The sequence below is a fragment of the Montipora foliosa genome, chromosome 4 (assembly GCF_036669935.1).
Source record: "Montipora foliosa isolate CH-2021 chromosome 4, ASM3666993v2, whole genome shotgun sequence".
In the NCBI taxonomy this organism is placed as follows: domain Eukaryota; kingdom Metazoa; phylum Cnidaria; class Anthozoa; order Scleractinia; family Acroporidae; genus Montipora; species Montipora foliosa.
Window position 1 is genome coordinate 17,245,745 of NC_090872.1, and position 12,179 is coordinate 17,257,923.

Sequence of the window (12,179 nt, forward strand, 5' to 3'; positions counted from 1 at the left end):
CCAATTAAGGCCAATTTCTCCAGTTCTGGTAGCCTTCTTTGTTACCGTTTAAAACAATGTCCGCAATTCTTGTGGAGTTAGTCTCCGAACAATGAGGAAACCAGGAAAGAGTGGAAACCTGTTGAGGGCTTGACACAAGAGGGGTACTTCATAGGTTAAATCAATATCAGACTTATATCAGCCAATAAGCACGTAAAGGAAGACAACAAATTAAAAGAGATCAAGGAAGGCCCGTTTTAAACGTCGCATTTTACATGCGCCGCCGAATCTAATGCAAATGAGCGATAAAATGCGACGTTTAAAACGAGCCGAGGAGAACTGGATAGCTTATGTATATGCTAAATGTCTGGAGTGAAATGCTTCTCTTGGAGCACAACTTCAAATGGAATTTGGTCATTTTAGAGGGCACTGAATGCACCCCAAGAATACAGCACAATGCACTCAGTAAGTCTTTGGAGTATTTTAACACTTCGACTGGCAGGACTTTAAACCTGACGTCACAACATGCATATGTCACATGCAAAAACAACAAGATAACAGCATGGGAAGCGTGTGAAAGCCGGTTGGCTAAATCACGGAGCAATGACTATTTCCAGTGTGTCAATCGAACTTGAAATACTTTGTGTCACCTGAAACAATCTGCTCTGTCAAGTCAAAATGGAATCGGAGGGTAGCAAGTCGAATGAAGAACCTGATATCAATATAGCGAGGAAAGTTTTCGATGAATTACACTTAAGTAAAACTAATCGTGGCTCGAGTTCCTCCGAGTCGGCATCAGACAGCACAAAGTGCAGTCACACCGTTTGCACAAAACTATCTTCCTGGTCTTGTTCTTGGCAAGGATGTTGTCGGTTTCTCGTTGGCTTAATGCCAATCGTTCGCTGGCTTCCAAAATACAACGTTAAAAAGGACCTGTTGCCTGACATTACTGGAGGAGTCACAGTTGGAATAATGCATATTCCACAAGGTAATTAGTTTACATTATTATGAAACGATCGTGGAGTGATTAATACCGAAATACCAAGTGACAAACTAAAAAACAGTCTTGAAATTCTTCGTTCATGTGTTCAAAATGTATATGAATATTATTGTTTCGTGAGTATTATTATGAAAACCGGTCTTAAAACTGTTGAAAATTTCCCGGAAGTCATTGCCAGGCTGTCCAGCCAAAAATGTTGTCATTGTTTTTAATACAAGCAGTTTACTTGCTTGCACAACCCCTTTACTTGTTAAAAACGAACAGTTCAATCCATACGGCCGGCCAAGAGTAGTGCGTGGTTAACCGTGAAATAAACATGGCCTTTTGTTATGCAGAAGAATCTGATGTTCATATCTATGATATTGTTGAGTCAGAATTGCTCAAGTGGAACTTGCCGGCCCTTGTGTACACCAAAATTACCGCGAAACTATTCAAGACTTGGACGCTTTTTACACCAACAATACCTAAAATGATCACGAATTATCGAATTAAAACGAAAGAAAATGTTCTAACTAGTCCCTTTTCTGGTTTCCATGGTAGTGACCTGAAATTAATTGGATGTACTAAAATATCTAGCTGAGGAGAGCACCGCGCAGCGCGTTGAGTAATTTTCCAAAATTCAGCCCCAACCCGTTGACAATTGCAACATGATGGACTTATGATCTTTTTCATCAGTTTTCATGTGATGACGTTATATTAAAAACGAGTTGCGTTAAGATTATCAATGAGGACAGTGTTAGTTCCAAGGTACACTAGCCTAAGGGAGAACATATTTTTCCACGTGAGCAATAGCTATTATCGTGGTTAAAGATTACAGAGCAGAGGTATTTTGGTTTGCATATGGATGAAAAGTCCTTCGATGTTTTGCTGTACTATGTTGAATGACGACTGACCCCTCCAGAGAAGGTATCGAGGTGCCCTTTCTGCAATAATGCGAACTTTCTAGAAGCGTGAAAACACACACCTGTACCTTGGTTTTTTGGTCGATTAATTTGATGCGGCGCTATTCGAAAGTGCACCTTTGTTGGTGAGGCCACCCGTCTACTGTCAACTAAAAACAAGATGAGTACTGTATTTGAATAAAATAGCGCTAAGAAAACGGCATTTTTCCGTACTCACCCATTCTGCATCGGACAACTGAAACGCCAAGTTTGAAGACCACAGGGCAAAAGGATGTCTGCCTTGAGTTTCTCGTGACTACAGTAGAATATGAAACTAAATATTTTAAGCAAGAGCCGATACAACGTAGATTTGATTTTAGTGGTGTACTATATTTCGGCTGGCCAAATCAGTAGAATATGCTATGCGTTTCTGAGCTTTTTGATTGGTTTTTTTCCTATGGCATGGAACTGATAAGAGTACGGCCACAAGACCACGATCACGGTTTATATTGAAAGACGCACGCAACCCGAAGAAGATAAATTTGTCTGCAAACTGTTTGTACACATTTGTAAAGCTTTGTAAAGCCAATAAAAGTAATACTAAAAACGTCTCAAACTTATTTACGATAATTTTCTAGCTGGTCTGAATTTAGACATAACAATGAAATCAGGTGGAAATCGCTTATGCAAAAGAGAGTTATTTGCCCTTGACTTATGATCTCTTTTGAATTCTTAACTTAATGAGCTTTCAAGATGTTGTGATGGGAGGCGTTCAATATCATCTATTGAGCCTTTTTTTACACTGACAACGCATCTATCTGTCTAAAAAAATAACAGTCAATCGTTCTTGACATTTTCCGGTGATGAGTTCCTCCAATCTTTACCATCAAGTCAAAATGGAAAAGGGTTACAGTTTGGATAAAAAAATTGATATCAATGTAAAGGTAAAGTCACTTAATTTAACGTCGGTAGTTCCTTCAGCTACGAGGCTGGTATCAATGGAAGTCCTTAAAACGGTGCGCCCTTTACCCTCCTCCCTCTGTCAGTGCTCCGTTGTAAGGGGATTCAGTCAAAGCTATAGCTACACGGATCAGAGGAAAGTCGAAACAGACGTTGAAGTCACCGAGGGTCGAACCGGGGACCTCTCGCTCCGAAAGCTGCGCACTAGCCATCTGAGCGACGACTGCTCCTACGAAGATGTAGTTTGAAGATGTCAGTGTAATTTTTTACAAAGAAAGATTTTTGTGTTTCAAGTGCGTCATTTCCTTAGATCGAAAAAAAGCCTCAATGTACAAAGAAACGACTTGTAGTATTCCCGAGAGTAATAAAGTATCCAAACAAACAGATTTAACTCAACCAATTTCATTGCAAACGTTACATGGCCGCCGCTATCAAAAGCACATGGTTTTTCCTATCCCAACATACTTAGCGGCCCAATACATTACACCTCCCCTATCCTCAGAAAAATGCTCCCTTACAAGAATAAAGAAATCTCCACGAACAATAAAGTCAACTATACTAACGATGAAGTCTCTTCTTCTAAAACTTAAATGTTCAAACTGTATATAGTTCCGAAGAGAGAGAATCAGTGTTCATGTTCTCCTCTGGGGTCTCAGATTCCTTGATGGTTCTGGTGCCGCTCCACCATTCTCCTGCAGATTGGGGCACTCCCCTCTATCCAGCAGCCCGGCAGTCGATTCTGGTACGGTTGGTTGGTAAGGTGATGGCACAGGGTCTAGTTCCTGCTGGGGTGTGTGGGGTGTTGACACAGAGTCTGACCCTTGTTGGAGTGTGGGATCTCCCTCTCTAATGTATTGCTTCACATGACTTGTGTTTCTGGAGTACTGGTTCCCTGTTGGACTCTCTACCACGAGGCTGTTCCCAGTCTTGCTGACAACCTTACAGGGATTTGGGTTAAATGCTGTGCTGAGTTTGTTAGTCTTGTCTTGTTGGACAAGCACTTCATCTCCCAGTTCAATGCTGGAGGGGCTAGCCCTGCGGTGTATGTCTGCGTAAGCTTTACTCTTAGCTTTCTGCTCAGCATCGCGATCGTGTAGTTCATAGTCATAGGCATGGCCGATGCTTAAATCAGGGATCTTCCCCTTGACTTTTCGGTTAAAAAGTAGCGCAGCGGGACTCCTTCCAGTCGTATTATGGGGAATGCTTCTGTAGGCAGAGAGATACCTCCTTAATTCTGCTCTCCATGGTTTGTTCTCTGCCTAAGCAATTTATAGTCGTTTCAACAGTGACCGATTCTGTCTTTCGACTTCTCCGTTGGCTTGGGCCCACTTGGCAGTAACTTTCTGATGTATAATATTATGCTGTTCACAATATTCTCTAAATTCATTCGACTTGAATTGTGGACCATTATCGGACTTGATGGTATTTGGCAGCCCATGTCTGCAGAAGGTGTCAGCCAGACGGTCTATGATCTTTTCAGCGGTAGTGGACTGCATAACCTCGACTTCGTAAAATCGGCTGTAGTAATCAACAATGACCAATAGTGAATGTCCAGATGGTAGCGGTCCCATTAAATCTACTGCTAAGTCTTGCCAGGGTCCATCGGGTAATGAGGTGGATCGAATAGGTTCAGATAAAGTGGCAAAGTGAGGTATGAACCGGCTGCTGTAATTGGCTAAACCCAGAAAGCTACGTACATCTGACGCACTCTTTGGTTCTTCCACCTCTAATACTGCTTTAACACGATCTGCTGTAGGACCAATGCCTTTCTCTGAAAGCAGCATGCCCATGAACACCAGCCTGTCCGTGTTGAACAAACATTTCTCAGCATTTAAAGTGAGACCGCACCCTTGCAGACGCTCTATAGTTTGATGGAGTTGCCTGTTGTGTGTTTCTGTGTCGGGACCATGCACCACAATGTCATCCGAAATGTTTTCGACACCTTCAATACCTGCCAAGGCTGAAGCGATTTCATGCTCATATTGTTCACTGGCAGAACAGACCCCAAAGAGTAAGCACTTGTATCGAAACAAACCATCAGGTGTAGCAAAGGTTGTGATTTCCCTGAATTCTGGGCTCAACTCCAACTGGTGGTACCCCCATTTAAGGTCTAATTTACTGAAGACCTTAGAGCCATTCATTGTATGTAACACCTCATCAACTGTAGGAATTGGATATCGTCTTCGCATAATGGCTTGGTTTGCCTGTCTCATGTCCACACATAGGCGGATGTCCCCGTTGGCCTTTGGGACAATCACCACAGGGTTGACCCATGGGGGCTGGACCTTCCACTGGTTCAATTATTCCCATGTCCAACAGTTCTGTGGTCTCATCTCGGATCTTTCCTCTCAAATTAAATGGCACCCTTCTATAAGGCTGTGCAATAGGTTTTACATTAGGGTTTATATCCAGGGATATCTGTTTGTTCTTCAGTTTTCCGACACCCTCAAACACCTCTGGGTACTGCTGTTTTAAATTGTCAGCTTTACTTGTTACCATAGCAATGTTAATGCCAACTTTTAACACCCCCAGTTCTGTGGCTGTGATCTTTCCAAGCAACGACATCCCTCTACCTTTAATCACCAAGACTTCAGCTTTGGTGGATCTATCACAAACACTCACTGTGCACTTAAAACTACCCTTAACTGGCAGTGGCTGACTAGACGCATATGGGTATAGCTTCTGGTCTGGGGTAGCCACTTGTGATTCGCATTTCACTCCCTTCACCTTAAGCTGTTCCCACGTCCCCTCGTCAATAATGTTGCTGCTCGCCCCAGAGTCTCTTAACATGCTAAGGTTTACTCCTCCTACTTGTACGGTGACCATTTCTGAGTGTCCTCCTTCTGTAATACTAAATGCATAGTCCTGCTGGGGCCCAGGGTCATTGTCATCGGGTCCCCCCCCCCCCCCCCCTCCAACCTGGCGAGCATATGACTTTGTCTTGCAAACTTTTTCAAAATGATCTTTCCCGCGACATTTCCTGCATGTTTTGCCCTTTGCTGGGCACTGGGGATCACGACCGAAATGTCCCAATAAACCACATCTATAACATGTCTTATCTCTCCCTTGGAATCGGCCTTGCATGCTAGTACTCGGATTGTTACTTCTCTCATTGATTCTATTGATATGTTCTGATTCTACCCCCTTTTCTGAAAGGGCAGCCAGTTGGGTTTCTATCTTTTCGCATTTTGCGGCAACCTCTAGGGTGCGTGTTAAGTTCAGTCCATGGCCTTCTTCAAGCAATTTTCGTTTGATGTAAATGGAAGTGCACTTATTCAAAACTGCGTCTCTTATCTGGTTGTCGGTATCAGTGCCAAAATCACAATCTTTAGCTGCTTGTCTTAAGCGAGTAGCAAATTGCTGAACTGTCTCACCTGGGTTTTGTGTGATCCGATGAAAGGTCTGGCGGGCGAATGGTGAATTTACCTGTGGCACGAAATAGGCGTTGAGAGCTTCAACAGCACTGGCGTTATTTGTAGCATCCCCGGTTTCAGTTAAGGTGGTGAATATCTCCTGCACATCAGGCCCAGCCAGGTGGAGTAACATTGCTCGTCGCCGCTGTTTAGTTCCTGCCGTGGTTCCTTCGCTTATAATAAGCCCTTTCCCGTCCGCGTACAGTTCGAATGAAGTTAACCACCTCTTCCATCGGGGACCAATCGTCGCTGGATCAGAGAAACAATCAAATTTTGGTAACACGCTCTTTTCCATTGCTTTTCGTTTCTCCTCGTCGCCAATGTAGTATTCCCGAGAGTAATAAAGTATCCAAACAAACAGATTTAACTCAACCAATTTCATTGCAAACGTAACATGGCCGCCGCTATCAAAAGCACATGGTTTTTCCTATCCCAACATACTTAGCGGTCCAATACATTACACGACTTACTAATAACAAGAACCAGTGATTGCTGCTCACGTTCTTCTGACGAGTCGAAGCCATCGGACAAACATTATTCAGTTTCACATTGTTTGCTCAAACGTCACCTCGTGTACCTGTTCACAGGAAGGACTTTTTAGATTTTTTTACCGACTGGCGCCGATTCTTCGCTGGCTGCCAACTGAAATACAGCGTGAAGAACGATTTGTTGTCGGGAGAGTTACCGTTGGATTATAGGGTACAATAGTAATGAATATTCAATTTTGTTATTAATGAGTAGGCGTCAACATAAGCATCCTCATTTCCGAGTACTGTAAGCAGACATGTCCTGATTCGTTTTTCGAGTGGCATTTTTGTAAGCGTGCGGCAGTCAGGATGAAGAGAGTTCCATAACTTGATCTCGTTCCAAAGTTGGCAAAAGACTTCAACCGTAAGCTCAGTCGCGATTCGCTAGCAGAGTAGTTGCCCATAGCTGATGATCGTGTATGCTAGATGAGCGATTAAAAGTTTCTCAATGGTCAACTGTTTCAAAGGCCTTTTTAAGATAAATGAAAATCCCACATGAGAACATTTTCTTATCCAAGTTCATCTGAATGGCATTCACAATGTCAAGTATTGCATGTTGGGTGGAGGATTTCTCACGAAAACCATATTGCGCTTCATGTAACAGTCCGTTTTTCTCAATAAACGATTTTAGAAGATCATACATAATTTCGATTAAAAAAATGGAGAGAATAGAGATCGGACGGTAGTTACTTGGATCGGTCTCATCATCACTGCATGTGACACTTAAAAGATCGAGATCACTTTCTTGTGTTTTAATTTTGAAGGATAGATTCCTGTTAGGATGGACATATTCAGTCATTATATCCGCTTTATATCTGCTAAGAAACGTATTGGATTTCAGTTTATTATTTATAGTCATTTCCGTTGTTTTCCGTTACTCTTAGTATTTGAATTCAATTTTGTTGTAACTGCCATGTTTTATCACATTTTTTCCAGTATTACGTCAATGACCATTTACTATATATATGTATATAGAAGCAATTCAATGTAAATCCTAATTGTACCTGAAGAAGGGTGGTTTGGCCAGCCGAAATATAGTACATCACTAAAATCAAATCTACGTTGTATCGGCTCTTGCTTAAAACAAGTATTTAGTTCAGTCATTATCTCCGCTAGTGGTAAAGAAATCATGCCTTTCGCACATTCCAATGCAAGAACAGGACAAGAATAAAGCATGAGGAGTGAGATTTCATTTTCAATTTCAAGAACAGTGACAAGTTTAAAGAAAAAGGATCGAGAATGAAGGGGTTTAATATTATTTTGTCATATATTCACTGAATTGACGATTGCTGTAGGGTACCTTAGGTACCTTGGCAGCAAGATTCTGGCCAACTGAAGAAGAGAAGTTATTAAGCACATTAGGGAATTCAGTGGGATTATGATGCGAGATTTCTCTCGATTCTTGAATTACTGCAGGTGAACTGGGAATTGATCTTATCAAGGACGCAAAATGTTAATTGCGCTTTCTCTGCGTTGTAAACTGATTAATAAGCATGCCCCCGTCAAATCCGTCTCACTATATGTACGTAAGCTCAGCGTCTGTCTCCATCATCCCTTGCTCCCACAGCCCAAGACCGTTCCGGGCGCGGATTGGCCTTACCAGCCATTTGCGGACGCACAGAAAATGAATTTCTCGTCACACCGCATCCGCTCCCCATGCCCAACGCCCTCCTCCAAAATCGGCATCATCATCACCCTTATTATCATCATTATCTCCACCTTCACCCCTCCATAAGATGCGTAGATGGTCCTCGTCGTATCGACGGACAAACAACAACACAACGTAAGCTCCGAACAATTCTCCAAGCCCTGCCGGGATTTATACGAAGGGCCTACGGAAATCTATTAAAGTAAAAAAATGCTCTGATTACCTCTGGCGATAATGAAAAGTATAAACCGTATATAGAACAAAATTTTAGCTCTTACCGCGGCTGAAGTAACACCTCATCCAGGTAACTCCGAAAAACTCTCAGGGAAGTTATGCTGTCCATATAATGTTTCTTTCCTTTTCAAACAAAGCGTCAATCCAAAGGCATTGAAAAGTATCAGATGACGTTTTTCAAGTTCTATGACCCCATACTTCAGGGTATTGTCAATGAACATTCCGACACCTCCAGCAGTAAGGGGTGTCAGGACAAATTCAAATTCATAGCCAAGTAAAGATGGCAAATGTTCCGGCAATTTGGAAACTGTAACTCTCGTTTCGGTGATCCCAATCACATTTAAATGATAGAATGAAGGGGTAGTTTCTAAAGAAACTGTGGTGCTGCGTCGGTGGGGAAGTAGTATACAAAAATTTGGTTTTATCAACGGAGTTGATAATGTAAATTGGCCACCGTACAGAGATTCTAAAAGCTCACGTTTCGAGCGTTAGCCCTTCGTCAGAGCGAATCCAAATGATAGTCGAGCTCATTCAAAAGATGGGTTTGTAGTTTTTCGAAATTACATTCAAGACTTCTAACATTATTGTGGCGGAATAGCGAAAATGTCGAATCACTGTTAGGCGTGCTCGAAAAACCAGTTTTAAATACATGAAAACTATGAGGGGAAAAGTATTGACAACGAAATTCGTGGTTAGAAATATTAAGATCAGGGTCAATGTTTCGAGGCCGTATTCAAGCTGTAATAGACAACGTTTCGAGGTGTTTCTAAGTTGGAAAAGGATTCGACTAGGAGTTATTTTAATAAATCCTTGACCGTGGATCGGGATGTCCATTCAGGTAATAATTGAGACAGAAAGACTCAGTGATCTATGGAAAATAGGATGTAAGTCTTGACTTGACTTACTACTGACACTGACATGTGCATTGCATATCGCCGGAAACGACTCATTCTTTCCCTAAGGATATAAAGCAACAGGAGCACCCAACGAGAATAAAGTTCAAACAACTTAAACATAGCATTGTTAAACTTATTTTAGTATTTAAACGGTAGATATAGGTATATTTTTATCCTCCAAAAATTTTTCATCTGTTCGGATTTCCTAGCTGAAGGTCTAGTGATCCGAAAATTATAGGGATCAACACTTACCTTTTCGAAAATTTCAGCCAGAAAAAAGGCTCCCGAAAATTCTAGGTGACCTTTGTAGGGCAAAAATCCGTTATAAATGGGCAATTATACCATTTTTTAGATGTTCGAAAATCCTAGGAGAGGCAGGCAAGCAAGAAATTTTACAACAAATGTTCCGAAAATTCTAGATCTCAAATCGTCTTCCGAACAGATATTTTCCGAAAATTGACGTTGGGTGCCCCTAAAGCAAGTCACAGTTGCACAATTTGCGCTGAAAGGAAACCCGATTCAAAATACTGCGCATACTAAACACGTAATGTAAATGAATATTATTACATGAAAGGCCGAAACAAATCCATTTTGAACAACTGTTACTTAATTGAAAGAAAGAGTGACAGGCACAACATATCGCATGCCAGGGATGGTTCCAGGTAACCTGCCAGGGATCGCATGCTGAAAAACACCGACGTAAACGATTGACTTGCCACAAAAAGAAGGGAAAGGAACTTTATTTAAGTGTCTCGTCTTCAAGCGCTGGAGCACACTTTCACCTGAAATCAATAAATTAACACAAATCAAATCAAATGTTGGTTTTTGAGGAGAGGGGAAAACCGGAGTACCCAGAAAAAAAAAACCTCTCGGTGCAGAGTAGAGAACCAACAAACTCAATCCACATTTGACATCGAGTCTGGAAACCGAACACAAGCCACAGCGCTGAGCCATCCCTGTCATCAATCTGAATCGAGACCTTCGTATGGATTCTCAAAGTACTCGAGGACAGTCTTAACTTCTAACTCAATGGCAACAGCAAATGCAACGGTCAGTAAGTTTCAAAGAGTGTAATCGGTCATAGACTACACCTACGTAAGAGAAATACAGCATTATGTGGTCATCTGAAAGCAACATGACCGATGTTATACAGTCATAGGACCCTCATGATGGGAAGCCAAAGATTATATTGCGTGACGGGTATCAAGAGTTATATTGCAACAATTTCCTTGGTAATTCTCGTTCTAGCTCAAAAACAAATACCCTTCCTTCTTTTTCGAATGTTGAGTTTAGACGCTGGCGATTTCTCGGAGTCAACGAGAATTGAAGTGGGGAAAAGAGGATAGTGAGCTTCGTCTTACAACATTTGCATCTGGAATTGTAGATAATTGTCAGTGCATTGTAGTCTCACCGAATCACATCATACAAAATTCTCTGCCGTTAAAATCAAACAAAAGTAAGCAGCAACTGAGGATATATTTATTCTAAACTTTGGTATTTTCTCACCAAATTTGAATCCTAATCAACGTATGTATGGCCCAGCCGTCGTTTGAGTAACGACGAAAACTCGTCTGCGTTGGTTCGCAGGCTACAGTGAAAAACAGCCCAAACACAGTACTGCTCATCGGTTATATTCAAATTGTCTTCTAATTTACTTCGGCTCAGGTAGGGTAACTACCACAACAGCCTACCTCGGTTTATTCAGTTGAATGCTGCAAAAATCCAGTTTACATGGGGGCAGTCTACACCAAGCGTGACGCCATCAAAAGTGGTGTGACTGTGTGGGGAACAACAGTCTAACCAGATCATTTCTCGACGTCTCGACGAATCACTGGCATGAAAGGGCGAAGGCAAATTTTTCTGTGATGTGTTACTCGGTTCGAACCAACATGCAACAACCTTTAATATTGCCAGAAACAGCCGACATTATAATCCAGCGGAAAGTGTATGATGAATCTCTTTTGCTCGGCACAATTAATAGCTACCCTTTAGAGACATCCTCGCTCAGCAACGAGCATCATCAGCATCGTCTACTCGTTATGTCGAAAAATCTCACTTCAAGATTTTGTCCTTGGGACGGATTTTCTAACTTTCTCGTCAAACTATTTCCGATCTTCATTTGGCTGCCAAAATACAGCATAAAGAGTGATTTGTTGGCTGACGTTAGTGGAGGATTAACAGTGGGAGTCATGCATATTCCTTTAGGTAAAAACACAAAACATCTGTTGTTATTGTCAATGACACAAGTGAAATACGTACATATTATGTTACCGCACTGCAAAAGAAAAGCAAAAGTTCATCAATCAATATAGAATAGGCCAATAGTTATCGTTTAATTAGTTTGTACCGCATTGAGCAATACAATGAGATACAATACAATGATTTGCTATTAGTCTCTCCCCCCACGGGGCTTTCCAGGACTAATTTTACAATACTTTGTGGAAGGCTTTAGCCAGACTGCTTGCTGCAATTAATTTTATGGAAGTGAAAGATGCCCCCATCCAGATAAGGTTAGACCACAACACCGGGGACTACGTCGATCCCCTACTCTTATCGAACAGTGAGTGGGTTCTTTAACGTCCCATACCATTTTAATTTCCAACAAGGGCTATGAGACGGGACCTCCGGTTTACAGTCCTTA

General features: G+C 41.8%; 1 protein-coding gene across 2 annotated transcripts in view; it reads left to right on the forward strand.

Annotated features, from left to right (window-relative positions):
• Window positions 1-341: 341 nt before the first annotated feature.
• Window positions 342-12,179, forward strand: part of LOC138000076 (prestin-like) — a 24,015-nt gene continuing 12,177 nt past the window's right edge. The window contains exon 1 of one of the 2 annotated variants that reach the window (XM_068846229.1): window positions 342-967. In XM_068846229.1, coding sequence (XP_068702330.1) covers window positions 658-967 — 310 coding nt within the window. In that variant the 5' untranslated portion in view covers window positions 342-657. Of the gene's footprint in view, window positions 968-11,319; window positions 11,744-12,179 lie in introns of those variants that run through there. The other variant, XM_068846228.1, reaches the window with a different exon arrangement.